Below are 17,267 nucleotides of genomic sequence, written 5' to 3'. Positions count from 1 at the left end.
TTCACAATGATTGGCGGGAATTTCCTATTAACGGTCAGACGAGACTTCGCAGGAAGGAAGAACTTGCCATTGTGACATCACAAAGGTACCTAGAGGCTCTAGTGTCGGCTATAATGTCATCAGCTATCCAGGGAATAACTGGAACAACAGTGCGAACTGGAATGGGGTTCTGGAGCCAGAGTTGAGCTCCACCAAGGTGCAGTGTAGTGCATCATCACTCTTATTCTGGAAGCTCTCCGTAAACTCTCTCCCTTGCTATAGTGCTCCTTGTATACTGCTGTACATACGATGCTATGTTTGGAGGAAGGCACAACACTAAATGCAATTGAAAATGATTGGGGGAAAAAAGCTTCTGCAGAGGAGTCTTTTCGTATAGATTTCCCTGGCAATGGGAAGAAAGCCACATGTATGATTGTATTTATGTATGTATGTGCTTGCATTTTGTATATAAAACCTGCAATACTTTTAAATGCAATACTTTGTATTTATATTGAAGACGTAAGAACATTTCTGAATGAGAGCAGTCCAATTGGTCCGTCAGTGCTTGTCCAGTTCTAAAGGATCCTAATGATTTATTATTATTATTATTATTATTATTATTATTATTATTATTATTATCATTATTAATAATTATTAATACAGTAGGCATAATATAATGCAAGACTCAAATAAAATGGAAATACTGCTTCGTCTGGGGACATATCACAGAACGTCTGAAAAAGAGCGGACTTGTCATATGCAGACAGGCTAAAAAAATTGAATCTGTTCAGTCTTGAACAAAGAAGGCTACGTGGCGACCTAATTCAAGCATTCAAAATTCTAAAAGGTATTGACAGTGTCGACCCAAGGGACTTTTTCAGCCTGAAAAAAGAAACAAGGACCAGGGGTCACAAATGGAGTTTAGAAAAAGGGGCATTCAGAACAGAAAATAGGAGACACTTTTTTACACAGAGAATTGTGAGGGTCTGGAATCAACTCCCCAGTAATGTTGTTGAAGCTGACACCCTGGGATCCTTCAAGAAGCTGCTTGATGAGATTTTGGGATCAATAAGCTACTAACAACCAAACGAGCAAGATGGGCCGAATGGCCTCCTCTCGTTTGTAAACTTTCTTATGTTCTTATGTTCTTAAGTTGACTTGCAGAGACGAGGGTGTGTGAACTATGCATCAGCTGCAGAGTCCTTTACAACAACGTCTCGCCCGAAAGACGGAGCACAAGGAGGTTAAGTGACTTGCTCAGGGTCACCCAGTTTCCTGTCAGACAACAAAAGCCAGCCCCCTGCCTCCTTCTCCTTCTGACCTTGTGTTCTTCCAGATGCTGTTTCTGTTTCATTTTGTTAACTTTTACTATGTGATGCCCATATAGAAATAATCCTGCAGTACTGTCTGGTCCTATAGTATTTAGAAATAGGAGCCTGGATGCGTTATCCAAGGTAACCAGTCCTTCTTTAGAAGCCAGTGATAAATATACGATGGTGAAACATGTACTGAATGATAACCTGCCTCATTGTATCCCCTTCAATCTCTGCATCTAGAATTGTACCAGACACCATTCTTCCCGTGGCTATACTCTATAATGCATACTGCTATGGGGAAATGTTTTGTATCACCTAGAATTTTAGGATGGAGACATTAACTAAAATGATGCAAATATAATTCAGCTATTTTATTTAACATCATCTGTTCAAAGAAACTACAAAACGATAAGCCATAATAGAGGTACAGAGTTTGACTTATCTTCAAAGAGCTGGTCTGATCCTCTTTATACTCTCTGCAGCCTGTTGTGCTATTTTTTTGTTCTGTATAACATGTGAGATGGAGAATGTGTGCAGCGCCTGTATCTATAACAATAGCTCGAGGGCTACAGCAACTGTTACTGGCCTGCTGTTGCTTTACGGTCTGCAGGAATATGGGCTAGATGATGGCATGTTTGCAATCTTTACACGATATATTCTTTTAGATTGGCCCGATTTTTCTAAAAGGACATCTGAGTGTAAAAATAAACAGCTGCCTCCACCTGTCAGATACAGCACTTCAGCAATCAAAGCACCATGAATGCAAACCCGGGGAGAGGACAGCAGAAGATTGGTACAGGAAAGGGAGAGGAGGAACCCCAGGGACCAGGTGAAACAGCAGCAGTGTGGTACAGGAAAGGGACCAGGGGAAACGGCAGCCCGAGGTGATGAAGCAGGGGATATACAGGCAGTATTCGCCTTGAACTTTGGCTGTTGATATACAGAGAAGCTCTTATCCAGTTATGATGAAACCTGAAAGGGACATTATCACATGATATTGAGAATCGGAATCCGCGGCCATCTGTCTGTCTATCGCAAACTACAGTAGGTTTCTGCATATCTCTAGAGACACGCTTATACAAATAGCCCGAACCAAAGTTTACACGCTATCGAGCAATAAACTGGAGCAGACTGGTAGCTTACCCCTCTGTTTCATTTGATTCATTTGCCTCCTCCTCCATCACAACAGCCACGTGTCAAAGAGCAGGTAAGGGGGTACGGGGGGGGGGGGGGGGGTGTGGCAGAATAATGTCTCGGCAGGTTCTTCAGACCCATTAGTCTGGGAGCAGAATAATGTCTCGGAGCTTCCTCCCCCTCCCCCTCCCCCTTCCCCCACCAGCGAGCTTGTAGCTGCTGGAGGGCAGACCACAGCACTGCCAGAGTCCCTGTTTTCTGTAGCTTAACCCTGCGCAGCATCAGCACTTCAAATATTTCTATCTGTACTGCCATTCTGCCTGAACATTTTTTTTGTGAAGAGAAAATATTACAAAGCTATTAAACAGAGTCTTTAACTTTTACAAAAGAATATATAGTCTATGTTGAGGGCCAACATAGATGTTTGAATTTGTCACCATAACCATGTCTTCTCAAGCACTGAAGACATGCTAGTTAGCCTTTTCAGGACTGAAACACTGCAGAGGATTCGAGAGTAAACACATTGACTACAGCACCGCCCCCCCCTCCCCCAAACCACCATGCCATGACCCATGTACAGACTCTCTGCTGACGGCTGGGACCTCCACTGAAGACATGGCTGATTTGTATTTGTTTTGATGGCTCAAGATGAAATTTAGTCTGATGTTGGTGTTTTTTGGAGGGGGGTTGGGGGATCAGGTCTGGTAGAAACGAAGCAGCCATTTCATGAAGAACCTCCCCTCCTACAATCTATTCCAGATGTTTTCAAACAAAAATATTTGGAGAAGAAAGTTGTGGGTGTTGGTATTGAACATGAGACCAAGAGATCTGTATTTCTTTTTTTAATTTTTTGTTCGAAATCTGTGGTCCAGCTGGGTTTGATTGCACACATAATGAAGTCAGACTCTGGGGAGTTGAGTCAGACTCCTTTAGCTGAGGGTTTCTGGTGGAGTTCAGAGCCAGCATGAAAAGAACCCAAAGAGCGTTGTATGGAAACCCTGTCTGGTTTACATTTACAGATTGCTGTGGCTACAGAGCTATGCACCTCACCATGGCTTTGCCCCACCTCTTTATTTCGTACATGACATTCAGTTTTACAGGAGAATGAAGCACACCATGTACTGGTTTGTGCAGCCATTTTAGGAGTGATACACAATACCATAGAGATTTACTAAACTTTTGCAAAATGTGCTCCTCTATCGCAGTTTCAAATCTAGAAATGACCAGCAAAGGAGGAAACATCACACTAGAGCAAGGCTTTGGGAACCCAGTCTGTAACGTTTTATTTTGCAGTGTATTAGGGGGTGGTAACAGTTTTTCAGACATCAGCCACATGTTTTTAATGCAGACAAACCTCCCAGGAAGCATGTGCGTTTTTATTCAACTCTTTAAAAGTCACAATTAGCACAATGGGTGGTGTGACCACATAGATGTTCCCATGGTAACTGCAGAACTACAAATCAGTCATGCACCTCTGTTGTACTTTTGGATGGATTCTGTGCTGTTATCTGTGTTGTCATTGTATATAAATATATAGTTTAGCAAATACTGAGACATAAAGTTCACATAGTTTAGCATCTTCAAGGTGTATGCCTTAAATTCTGTCGACGCTGTGCAGTTCAACTGCTGCATGCTTTTTTGAGTTCTGTTCCAGTTTGTGCCTTTGGTTGCACTTACAAACACAACATGTGAAATAAAAACATTGGAAGGCTAGGGAGTTTGCTGGGAAGATGTGTGCAGTGTAGTGTTTTAAATGGCATTTTTATTCAAAGTCTTTTCCACGTGAACATAAATGTTGAGTACATGTAGTCTCGTCCACATGACTGTTGGGGTGATCATAAAGTAGCTCTGAAAGAGGGTGCGTCAAAAGGGTTCTTTGATACAAATATTCCCCAAAAGTTTTAATCTGTTTAAACAGCTCGGACATCCAACGATGTGCCCTCTGTTTTAGAATGTGGACTCTCACTGAGTTTAGATATGTGAAGATATCTCTTAAACTAACACTATGTGAAAACCAACCAGCAACCCAGCCAGCCCCCACATGAGGTTATATCATTACTGTCCAAAGATACTCTAATGTCAACAATGGGATAACAATGGACAAGCAATGCAGGTATTCTCTCCCCTGTTAGCTGGTACGTGTAGATCTCCTATAAAGCCCCTCTGCCCCTGAGCTGGTGGGTCAGGCTGGAGAAGTGAAAGTTTCACCGCCACTTCAGACTGTGCGTTTGCTACTAGCTTGCAAAATGTGTTTTAAGGTAAGGAATCTACACGGCTGAAATCAGAAATATTTATATTTTGTTTTCCTAAGAAACATGAATAATATTTCCACAGAAAGCTTGTTGAATGATGTTAGATGAATCCCCAGTTTAAGGTTTTGAGGAAGAATTTACTAAATCTATTTAGTTTTGGTTCATAACACTGATATCCTCTGCAGAGATCTTTAATGCAAAATAACTGCCCTTCTCTAAGTGTCCTTGATGGTGTATGTACCTGTATTCCACACGCCCACACATCCCTGTAATGAAAGCTTCTGATCTCGACTTCAGGATGTGGCCTTCCGTGAGACTGTTTTGGTGTGTTGTCATGGACACCTGCTAAACACTGGGAATGTACACCACTGTTTTTTTTTTCTGTGTTGTGCTATCCTCTAACAAGAACCATTCAGCAGCATTTTAATTATGAACATTATTTTTATTATTATTATTTTTTTTTTACATTTATGAAGATGCTAAACTGTTAGGACACATATACAGCACCGTGCTAAAAGCTGCACCAGTTTAGCTTTTGTTGTGTGTTGTACTTGTATTAATTATTTTATTTCCTTGTCCTCCCAAGATTGTAGATTTGGTTGTTTACTTGTTTGTCATCTGCAATGGCTGTTTTCTGAGAGAGTAGTTGTAGCCCCGCCCACTTTGCATGCTGTCTCCATGGTAATGCTGTGCCAGCATCAGATATGAAAGGAACGTGCCATGGCACGGCGCTGACAAGACATTTAAAACATGTTGCCGGTACGATTTGTCACAGGAAGTAAAGGTTATGCTCTCGGTCCCTGGCACTGAGATAGCACTGCTTGGGGGCGGCTTAGTTTTGATTTATTTTTGTTTGAAAGCTGTAAATAACACTGCTAGCTGGCGTGACAACAGGGCTACTCTTCCACAGTGAATTTGTGAAAATGGCCGCTAGGGACGTGCAATTGTAATTTCAATACAAAACTGTGGCCAGTTTGGTGTTTAGTTTTTCCAGTTACGATCTCACAGTTGCCACGGTTGCAGAGGGCGCAGTGTACAACAGGTGTCATGACTACAGATTTCTGGAGCTCTAGTGGGGTGTGCACGGCAGTTGAACTGTCGATTCGGCCTGGGCACTGTTGTTTTTCTTGGGCTTGAGAGGTCAGTGTGTTTTTTGAGTGACATGACTTCCATCTATTTTGAGATCGGCAGGCATTTATGAAACTTGAACTCCATTTCTCTTTGACCACTTCACTTTCATAGCTGAAATATAACCTCCAGTAATGTGACGTGTGCCACACTCCAGCAGTCCGTTCTGTGCCCATCAGTTTCATTGCCATAGAAGCTGCATGGTTTCTGGTGACCTGGCAAACCGTCCTTAATCAGAAGCACCTGGACCTCCTGTGGAAGCTGAGAAGCCATATCATTGAAGTGGTATTGAGGGCAGGGGCAGGGGCAGGGGCAAACTGAACGTAGTTCAGAAATCAGCTGGAAAAGGAAAAATGATCATCTGATGTTTTCATGAAGACATGTATGTGTGTCACTAATACAAGTGCTTCTTCCTGATGCTAGAACCGCAAGCCATCGAGAACTAACTGAGCCTTTTTCAATGCAATTGATATAACTGTACCTGGAATAAACTTTTTTTTTTAAAGTATATCTCTGTTTTAATACATCTGCTTTGAGTTGGTAAACTGTAAAGGATGCTATGTCATTGATATTGATTGATGATATTTAATATGAAACCTGAAACAGCCTCTATCACAATTGCCTAGTGGGGATACACTGCCACAATCCACTGTTGCGCAGGGTATAAAAGGGTATAAAAATGGAGTGTTCACTTAAGTTAAAGTAGGTGGAAGGTTTTCCGATTTTTGAAGATAAGATTGAAATAAAGATAATTGATTCTGCCCTTGTCTGAAGCTGTCGGATGAGAGGAGATAGCGTTGGCTGGCACCTCATTGCTGATGAACTGATGTGCCACGAGCAGCAAGCTTGGGATGCAGATGGGGGCAGTGCCCGCACTGTAATGCATTCAGCCATCGATTTACTCAAAGAAAAACAACATACGCTGCCTGTTTTATCTTCGGTAGTGCAATCAATGTAAAGGATGTAGTCTTTGTGGTAAAATGTAATTTGAAAAGAAATACGAAAAATGATTACTCCTAAGAACATAAGAGAACGTCATTCGGCCCATTAATGCTCGGTTCCCTGTAGCTGACTGGTCTCAAAACTGTATTGGGTCCTAAAGGAACTCAGTGATTCAGCCTCTACAGCATGGCTGGCTTCTCTCTCTCCTGTCTGTCCATCTAGTTTCCACCTGTGTCCTGTTTTTTCTACTGAGCTGAGAGTATTGGCGAGGGTTAACTTTGTCAACTCATTTTACAATTACAGTGAGTCTGATTGGAAACAGAGGGATATATAAGCAAGAGCACCTCTGAACCCCTGCGCTTCATCTCTATTTAAAACCTCTGTGTCCCTGTATAGGGAATCCTCTGATTTCAATGCAGTACAAACAGATCCCATTAAAATAACCAAAACCTAATTCAAACCATCACTGCACAGCTGGAGAGCAGGTTAGAGTCAAAGCTGATTGTAGCTGTTGAGGGTCTAGGGCCCTCCAAGGCTCCATAAATTCTTTCTTTGTAGTTTATTATGAGATGGTTGTGATCTCTTTATCATGAAAATCTTGTGTAAGTTCAAAACGCGCCTCTTAATATATACTGAAGTGATGTCAGCCCTCATGATATCAAAGATAGTATTTCGTGGTCGAACACCTTTTGGGTTGAACCCAATAACCTGCATAAATGACAGCTTTGTTGGTTTATTTCAGATTGGAAACTCAATTTTAATTCAGCCGTGTGGCTGTCCCGTGGTCCACCTGCAGCAGTTGTCTGTATCAGGGGCAGGCAACCCAGGTCCTGGAGAGCCACGTTCCTGCAGGTTTTTTAGGTATCTCTTAGTCAATTGCTAAATACCTGGAACACATGGTAATTCTAACCAATTAAGCCAATCATTGAATCAGTTAGGGCTCGGGTAAAACAAAAACCAGAAGTGTCTGTGGCACTCCAGGGCCCTGATCTAGATTGACTTGCTTTGTGTGAAAGCTGGTTCTAGTTGTTTGGTGGGGGCTGGGCTCCTCCTAACCCTGCCTCTCTCTTGCTCTGCAGTGTGACGGATCCCACAATGAACAAGCTGCGTCAGAGCCTGCGAAGAAAGAAGCCCTGCTACGTGCCGGAAGCCAGCCGGCCGCACCAGTGGCAGTTTGACGAGGAGGCTGTGCGCAAGGGCAAGTGTAGCTTCCCAGTGCGGGTAAGTGCAAACCCCCCAGGGTTCAGAGTAACAGAGTGGTTCGCGCAACTCTCCATCAAAATGCTAAGCAAGATTCAGAAAACGAGGTTTCAATGGTATGTCTGGAGAGAAATGGGGGAGCGAACAGAAACGACTCCGATTCCCTGCAAAACCTTTCTTCTAGCCATTGCTGATGATTTAAAAATCCGTTCTCCACGCTGAGGGTTTTAAAGCCCTTTTTTAATCCGTTTTTCATTCACCCAATTAAATTGTTACAGGGTGACATTAGAGAGCGAGGATCCTCTTAGTGGTCTTTCTAGTTTTGAGTTTCCAAACTGGGGAGTCTGTCTGAGGAGGACTCCTGCTTCTACAAAGTTGAGACAAGAGATATCCTTTTCATGTATAGATGAAAACGTTTTCCTTTTACTAAGCGATTTAAACAGTACGCCTGTTTCTGTGAGTTTTAAAGAATATCAAAACAATGTATATAGTTGAAATTCTGTTCATTTGTTCTGTGTGGAATTTACCAGATAAACAACATCCTTAAGTTTGTATTTAGTTTCCAAAATGATCCTGTTTTATAAGTGAAATGGGCTTATCATGCTGTGTTTTCCATTGAGCAGTGGCAAGTTAATATTTAATGTACAGGGTTGTAATAGTTTAACATTTAAAGAAATTGTCCCTGAACGTTTAACTGTAGTCAGAATTATGCAGGTGTTTTACATAGTAGCAAGTGTAAGCCAGTGTATTTCCTGTTCAGTAATTCTTCACTGTCTCTTCCCTTTGGAATTAAATGTGCACACAGGGTCTTCTACACACACACAACTCGTTTTAGTCCTAAAGTTTAGGAAACTAAACACCCCTGAGGCCACTGCCTATATTTCAACAAGTTATAACAAGAAGTATCTTCCCATTAAACTGAGGTGTGCCTGAGAGTGGCATCACATAGAATTTTAGGATTGAGACATCATTTAAATAAAAACTATATGAACATAATTTTAGAGCTTTTATGTAACTTCAGTGATACAAAGCGTATGTCCATAGCTTACAGTGCCTTGCATGTGTCTTCACAGGGGTCACACTGCCTCATTGTGTGACCAGTTAAAAGTTAAAAGTTTTTTAACTGGTTTTATTTATTTAAGGTACTGCCACATGTCATTTTGTAATGTTGTTTTTTTTTATAGTTCCCTCCTATAAAACTCCTCCAGTATGTGTGAGATCATATTCACAACATACTGAGCGCTTAACCGAGTTTTAAAAAGACTGGAGAAGTCAGGGGTGTACCCTGGATCAAGCAGTGGAAACTACCAGAGCCCTGGCCTATCCCATGCTTCAGTGGTGTAGCGTTTACCCACTTCGCATATAAAGGATACAGAGTTTACTCATTTCTACTCTCCTGTGATATGCAAATCCTGGGTTAAAGACAAGATATTTTAACAGTGAGCGTCTGTGTTGTGTTGCTGTGCGCGAGAGACTGACAGCTGAGAGCTCTCAATCAGAACTGTGATGCGAGCAGGGGGCGTGGCCACTGGACTGCATGTTCTGTTGGTGTGTGTGCGAGAGTGTTCTGTGATTGGTTGTTCTGTTAGGCACATTGGCCCTGCAGGGCGGTGCTAGTAGCCTTGTCCCTAGCCCGTGAAAGGACACTCGCAGAACTGCTCATGTGAAAGACTGTATGATGGAGGGGAAGCGCCAATAACAATTATTTCTAACATTGTACTGTACCTGGAGCAAAATCATTCTTAAAGGGAATATGTATAGGTCTGATAATTTAGCAACATCGCTGGCAAGCTTTTTCCTTATTCCGATGCTTTGCACTGTTTTGTGGATGCAGATTCAGCTCTTGCAAAGTCAACACATTCAGCCTCGGAGCCTTGGAGGACTGGGGTGGGCCAGCACCGATTTACCTCTGACGTAATTATCCTCGCCATTAATGTCATGCTGTTTTAAAATGAGTACCAATCTTGGGAGTAGGAGGACACAACTGCAATTACTGTACAGAGTTACAAAGGCTTTCATGAAGATTTTTCAGATGCGTGGACTGTACACTATTTATTATACACTGTTACAATGTGTATATGTTCGCTTATGTTACAATGACAACAGTAACAAAAACAAATTTTCCCAACAGGAAGGGCAGTTTGAGCTGCTAGTGTTAACTGTAATGTTGCTTTTTGACTGAAATGTACCTGCACTGTCAATGTCATGTCTGTCTTTCTTTTTCACAATTAGGCAATTGTGTCTGCCAGTCCATCTGTCTATTTGTCACACCCTACATGGTGAACATAACTGGCTTCATTTTGCACAAACTTTTATTATACAATCTGAGCCTCATATAAATATTTCAAATTCATTTGGCTGTAATCGGATACACATATTTGAACCAGTACATGCACTCTTTCACGTTTTTACTTTTGCGATTTATGAAGACTCCACTGATTACAGTGGCTCCTCATAAATACAGTACTGTGGCCACAAGTAACTGTATTAATTGAGGACAGCAGCTGGACGTGTTTACATGAGGGAGAGGGTGAAAGCAGGACCTAAACCAAAGTGAAACAATGCAAAACGGCAAGATGATTACTTAGTCTCTCTAGTGTACATGATTTGTGTCTGCATATGCCTTTGTAAACCAGCAAGTAGTAATTTATTTTAAAATAGACTAGTCACACAATAAAGAAGAAATAGGATATATATGATTCTAGCATAAGGTGTAGGGTACATAAAATCTTCTACCACAGTGCAGTTTACAAATAAATTGAAACCCTTTTTAGCTGGTATGACAGGAACAAAAAACACTACAATCTAATAATAATAATAATAATAATAATAATAAACATTATTATTATCATTATTATTATTATTATTATTATTATTATTATTATTATTATTATTATTATGATCTACTTGCTTGTCAACTAATAATCTCCATAATAATGACCTTAAAAGGCAAGTCAGGGATAAAGTCATTGAAAAGCACAGATCAGGAGAAGGGTACAAAAAAATATCGAAGTCTCTGAATATCCCTGTTAGCACAGTCTACTCAATCATCAAGAAATGGAAGGGGCATTGTACCACTCAGACACTGCCTAGATCAGGCCATCCCTCCAAACTGAGCAGCAGGGCAAGGGGGAAACTGGTGAGGGATGCCACTGTGAGGCCAACGACAACTTTGAAAGAGCTACAGAGTTCAATGGCTGAGATGGGAGAAAATGTGTATCAGTCAACAATATCCAGAACACTTCACAAAAGTAAACTGTATGGCAGGGTGGCAAGAAGGAAGCTATTACTAAAAATAAGCCATCTCAAAGCCTGCATGGAGTTTGCAAGAAAGCACCTGAGTGATCCTGCAAAAATGTGGCAAAAGGTGTTGTGGTCAGACGAGACCCAATTGGAACTTTTTGGTCTAAATGCCAAGCATTACGTTTGGCGCAGACCCAACACAGCACATCTCCCAGTCAACACCATCCCTACAGTCAAGCATGGTGGTGGCAGCATCATGCTATGGGGATGCTTCTCCTCAGCAGGGACTGGAAAGCTTGTTAGGATTGAAGGAAAAATGGATGGAGCAAAGTACAGGCAAATACTAGAAGAAAACCTGCCTCAGTCTGCTAAAGACTTAAAACTGGGGAGGAAATTCACCTTTCAGCAGGACAATGATCCAAAGCACAAGGCCAAAGCTACACTGGAGTGGCTTAAGAATAAGAAAGTGAATGTCCTTGAGTGGCCCAGTCAAAGTCCTGACTTGAATCCTATTGAGAATCTGTGGAAAGACTTGAAAACTGCTGTCCATAAGCGATCCCCAAGCAACTTGAGAGAGCTTGAGCAAATCTGCCAAGAAGAATGGGCACAAATTGCACCAAGCCGGTGTGCAAAGTTGGTAGAGACTTACCCAAAAAGACTTGCAGCTGTAATTGCTGCCAAAGGTGCTTCCACCAAATATTGAGTTGACGGGTCTGAATACTTATGCAATCAACATATTTCAGTTTTTTCTCTTTAGTTTTTGCTGACATTTACTGTAACTTATCTTACCCTTAGAAGTCTTCAGTTTGAGCATTCAAGTTTTGAATAAAATATTAAGTTTAAAAAAATGTGTATGCATCATTTTGTAATTTCATAAAATGGGACACCATAGGAATGGTCTGAATACTTTTGCAAGGCACTGTGTGTGCGTGTGTATATATTATAGAAAATATGGCAAAAAAATGACGGTCAAAGTGCTATTAAATAAAACTTTAAAAACTAATTTATTCTATAACAGTGAGATATCAGTGCTTGTAGTTCTTATCAGACAGGATGCTTTGTTACACAGCTCAACCCATCACGCTGGTCTGGGCAAAACACGCTCTGAGAAGAAACAGGTTTTCAGGGGGATTACATCAGAAGAAAGAAATTCAGTTTACTGCAAAGTTTACTGAAGAAAAGTGGGGTGTTTGGATGCAAGAGAGATAGATAAGGATTTGAATTTTCAAACGGCGCATTTCCAGTCTTCACGTGAAATAGTCATGGAAATGCAAGACTGTCAGAAGGAAGGCCTGCAAACAGATTTCTGTTCTTTAAATTGAAACACAGGTTTGCTAAAACCATTGAGACCTCATTAGTGGATAAGCAGTGCATGGCGTGGGCGGGGGATGGGGGTGTTTAATTAGCTACAGTTGTTCAGCATGGCAAGCTCATGGTTCAGTTGCATGCATCTAATAAAGCCGCGGTGTTCTGTGTTTGTGATTGCTGCTTGACTCTGGACTCTGCTCTTCCTCAGTATCTGGGGCACGTGGAGGTGGACGAGTCTCGAGGAATGCATGTGTGTGAAGAGGCGGTGAAGAAGCTGAAAACTGTGAGTACTGAGCAGAGCTGGCTCAATTTCAATCGCAATTGTGTCCTGTGTTATTTTAATTGCAATAACGACGTTGTTGTAGTTGAACCTAGGCACACCTGTGTACTGTAATTGTAATTGCCATGTAATTGATCAATTACAGTTCATATGCACACCTTTCCAAGCTTAATTATTCACAGTTCCATGTTGTTTTATTTGTTTTATTTTAGAGTCCTCTCTGCTTACTGCACCCTGAACCCCCCGACTGCAATGGGGATTAGAGATCAGCTTGTAGTGGAGTCTAGCTGTGGCTGTGCAGTGTGACACTGGTATTAGAGATCAGCTTGTAGTGGAGTCTAGCTGTGACTGTGCAGTGTGACACTGGTATTAGAGATCAGCTTGTAGTGGAGTCTAGCTGTGACTGTGCAGTGTGACACTGGTATTAGAGATCAGCTTGTAGTGGAGTCTAGCTGTGACTGTGCAGTGTGACACTGGTATTAGAGATCAGCTTGTAGTGGAGTCTAGCTGTGACTGTGCAGTGTGACACTGGTATTAGAGATCAGCTTGTAGTGGAGTCTAGCTGTGACTGTGCAGTGTGACACTGGTATTAGAGATCAGCTTGTAGTGGAGTCTAGCTGTGACTGTGCAGTGTGACACTGGTATTAGAGATCAGCTTGTAGTGGAGTCTAGCTGTGACTGTGCAGTGTGACACTGGTATTAGAGATCAGCTTGTAGTGGAGTCTAGCTGTGACTGTGCAGTGTGACACTGGTATTAGAGATCAGCTTGTAGTGGAGTCTAGCTGTGACTGTGCAGTGTGACACTGGTATTAGAGATCAGCTTGTAGTGGAGTCTAGCTGTGACTGTGCAGTGTGACACTGGTATTAGAGATCAGCTTGTGATGGAGTCGAGCTGTGACTGTGCAGTGACACTGGTATTAGAGATCAGCTTGTAGTGGAGTTTTAGAACGGTTTGCAATAACAAAGTGCAAACTTTCGTTCCGTTTTATTTTTAAAAAAGTATAATAAAAGAAGAAGCGTTTGTAAGATGGGAATTTTGAACTGACAACCGAACCAACAGCAGTGTGTGCATTTGCAGAAATCGACTTGACTGTGCCACATTCTTCTGCGAGACTTACGCAGGCTCACTTGTGTGATGTTGCTCATCTTAAGGTACTTTCTGTTACTGCTCAGATCTCATGATGCTAAACAGCATACTGCAGACTGAAGATGTTTAAAGATGATCATGTTAAACATAGGAAAAATGTGCAAAACTGACAGGTGTGCCTGCATAGGATGAGATTCACATGGGAAAACCCAAGAAAGGGCAATAGACAGGTGATGCAATATCCCCTACGGCATGGGGTGTCGTGTATAAAAAAAATAAAAATGAATACATTTTAAAAAAGCGTTAATATTTTAACATGTCGTTTTTTTCCAGATTTAACTTAAATCTTGTATTTTTCCACAGATTTTATGTTGTGAAAAAAATATATACATTTTTTAAAATGTGTGCATTCAGATATAATTTATAAATCTAGTTACAAGATTTAACGTTTAGATAAATATTTAACTGGCCCGCTAAATCTAGAGTTTGTATGCAAATGAGCCCCGGCCACTTTGTGCTTTCACGCGATTTGATTGGCTCTTGTAGTGCTAATCTGGGAACATGCAAATTTCAGCATTACAAGAGCCAATAAAATCGCGTACAAGACTTATAGGGGAATCAATGTATGTTCTTGTATTTCCATTCTATACACCAGAGCTGCTTTTTGCAGTGGGTTAGATGGTGTATAGAAATACAATACAATTTCCAAATACAATGGAAATACAATAGAATTAGACTTGGCTCTATGCACTCCTTATCGGAAATTATTATTGTTTGGATTTGTCACAGGTTTTCATTTCTCTTAGCAGGATAACAGGATCCCAGAAGGAATGCATCAAAGTCTGATTGTATTTTACATTTTAAACAAATATCTGGGATGCTATTATTAAATTTGTTTCAAACATTCCGGGTGTAATAAATTGTAGTCGCTAATTTGTTAGACGTAGACTTTTGTTAGACTTTTATCTGACTTTTGTATCCAGCATGCTTTCCAGTTTAGAGCTACATTATCTCCACCAAGATCCAAATTCCATCTGTCATGCATTTTATCTAAAGAGGAATTCAGCGTTTCTTCAGCCCTCCCAAGTTTGTTCCTTAGTTCTGTAACATCGTTGTGTTGTATTGTACTTTCATAAAATAGAGTTAATAAAAGGCTGGCTTTGAACTTGTACTCCATTATGTGTGAAGAGGGTTTATAACGTTTAAAGGCAGTAAAACATGTTCCACCTCACCTGGTCCTCTTAGCTGTAGAGGGTTAAATCATAGTCTACCTGGTCACCTGTTATATTTTAGTCTTAGTTGTTTGGTTCTATTGTGTGTTATTTTTTAAATAAGAGTTAATTAAAGGAGTGAAATTATTAGACAAACAGTACTCCAGGTCAAGAAGGCATGAACGTGGCAATTTTATTCATCCCTATACTGTTGATCTACTTTTAAAACTTCGTCCCCACTTGCAAACTCTGAACCAGAAAGACTGTAGCAGAGCAGTGTTGCATGCAAGTCAGTGTGGGAGCACAGCCAGCAGGGATTACTATCATCGGACACATCAGAGATTGCGATCTGCATCCTATCTAATGAGAAGGGTAACAGAGATTTTGGAAAGCAGACTTTTTATATGCCTACAGCGTTTCACCAAATGTTACTGTTTTTTACCAAATTAGTCATAAGCATAAAATTAAATTAAAAAATAATTCTCAGACAAAGTTTTGACGAGAAGTCTTTCTCAAGGTCTTAGTTCAGCACACCAGCGTTTTTATAGTTAGTGTTTTATGAGACAGAACTTTTGATTGCTCTAAATTACTAATTATTCTTACTTTAGTTATGGTTTATTAGTGCAACATGATATCTTACTTTGTGGGATTATTATTATTATTATTATTATTATTATTATTATTATTATTATTATTATTATCTCAAAATTTAGTTTCATTTTTGAAACAGTACAATTGCCTCTCCTAAAGCAAAACATATTTATAAATGGTGGTCCTGTAATCAGATTAGAAGTGTGCCAGCCCTGCTCGGGTGTGGTGTGGGGGTGTCCAGAGTATCCTGTGCTGTCAGGACATTGTAAAGCAGGGCAGTGAGAGGGAGTCATTGCTTCAAACAATCACCACTCCTGGGCCCTTGCTGAAAATCAAGAAGCATGCTATTTGGATGGTTTTAGGAGAGTGCCTTTGCCTAATTGTGTCATGTCTACAAGTTGCGGGTCTATAAATAGGGTTTTCTACGTCATTCAGAATGACTCTGATAAACACGACCCACGCACGGGTGTAGAATGGTTCCTATGCACCACTGCAGATTGACCATGTTGTACTTCCTTTTCATGTCTTGGTTGCAGGACAGAGCTCCACACATTTTTATGGTCCAACAGATCAGTTTTAAAAATGTTTTATTTTAATTTTTTTGTTGAACAAAGTGTTTGAATGATGCCCTGACCCACCATCATTGGGTGCCACTAGAGGTACAGCAATAGCCTCATGCCCAACGCCTTTATTCAGGATTTAACAAGGACAATTTCAAGTGACGCTGGTAACGACCTATGATACCTCAGTACAGTATTTGTATTAGTTTTTTTTATTAGATACTGGGAAATCCGATAAACATTTGTAGCTGTTTTTAATCATCCCTGCATGTCCACCATTTATGTGACTAGTAATATCTCATAAACCATTTGAGCTTGCAGCTTCATATTTGCAGAGCTGCGGATATTCTTCTAGCAAAATCTAGAAGCACCCTTTGCTTTGACCGGTGACTTTAAGGTGGCTGCCCTGTTGGGGGTTCCTGTGACTAAATGTGTGCTGTACAAAGACACTTTGAGTTATTTTCTTAATGTTTAGTACAGAATAAATCCAGCCACTGCTGCATGGCTTCAACCCCTGGCCGTTCTAATGATACAGTGTCTGTGGAGTTAGTACACAGCTGTATTCTATGATTCTCTCAATACAGTATATCCATTTTACTTTGTTTACAAACCGTTTGATCTGATATGAAGTTTTAGATTATGATTAGTTTTTATTCGTGAAAATTCCCCTTTCTAGTTTAGGTAATGCTTGTATTTATACCCAGATGATATTCCACATAAAATACACCTAAATATACATTTACCATATTACTCTGGTAAAAAGATTAGGTATGGGGTTTAGATAGCGGACAGTTGGACAATGAGACAAATGTATTGATTGGCGAGTAATGATTTCGGGGAGTATTCTGTTTTGTCCGCTCGGTTTTCTGCAGTGGATATTTCCTGTATTGGATTGAGTGGATGTTCTAACCAAGCTGAACTGTGTTGTGGATTTAATGTATCCTTCCTTTCAGATTGGAAAGAAGTCTGTGAAAGCAGTCCTGTGGGTGTCTGCAGATGGTCTGCGGGTTGTAGACGATAAAACAAAGGTAAGAAC

The 17,267-nt window shown here is 40.8% G+C and overlaps 1 protein-coding gene across 3 annotated transcripts in view; it reads left to right on the top strand.

The window, feature by feature from the left end:
• Window positions 1–17,267, top strand: part of LOC121305011 (protein numb homolog) — a 58,775-nt gene that overhangs the window by 29,315 nt on the left and 12,193 nt on the right. For all 3 annotated transcript variants that reach the window (XM_041236486.1, XM_041236485.1, XM_041236487.1), the window contains exons 2-4: window positions 7,831–7,972; window positions 12,711–12,785; window positions 17,185–17,259. In XM_041236486.1, coding sequence (XP_041092420.1) covers window positions 7,847–7,972; window positions 12,711–12,785; window positions 17,185–17,259 — 276 coding nt within the window. In that variant the 5' untranslated portion in view covers window positions 7,831–7,846. The remainder of the gene's footprint in view (window positions 1–7,830; window positions 7,973–12,710; window positions 12,786–17,184; window positions 17,260–17,267) is intronic.

The sequence above is a fragment of the Polyodon spathula genome, chromosome 40 (assembly GCF_017654505.1).
Source record: "Polyodon spathula isolate WHYD16114869_AA chromosome 40, ASM1765450v1, whole genome shotgun sequence".
In the NCBI taxonomy this organism is placed as follows: Eukaryota; Metazoa; Chordata; class Actinopteri; order Acipenseriformes; family Polyodontidae; genus Polyodon; species Polyodon spathula.
The sequence above is the reverse complement of the archived record's forward strand: the minus strand, read 5'-3'. Positions and strand labels throughout refer to the sequence as shown.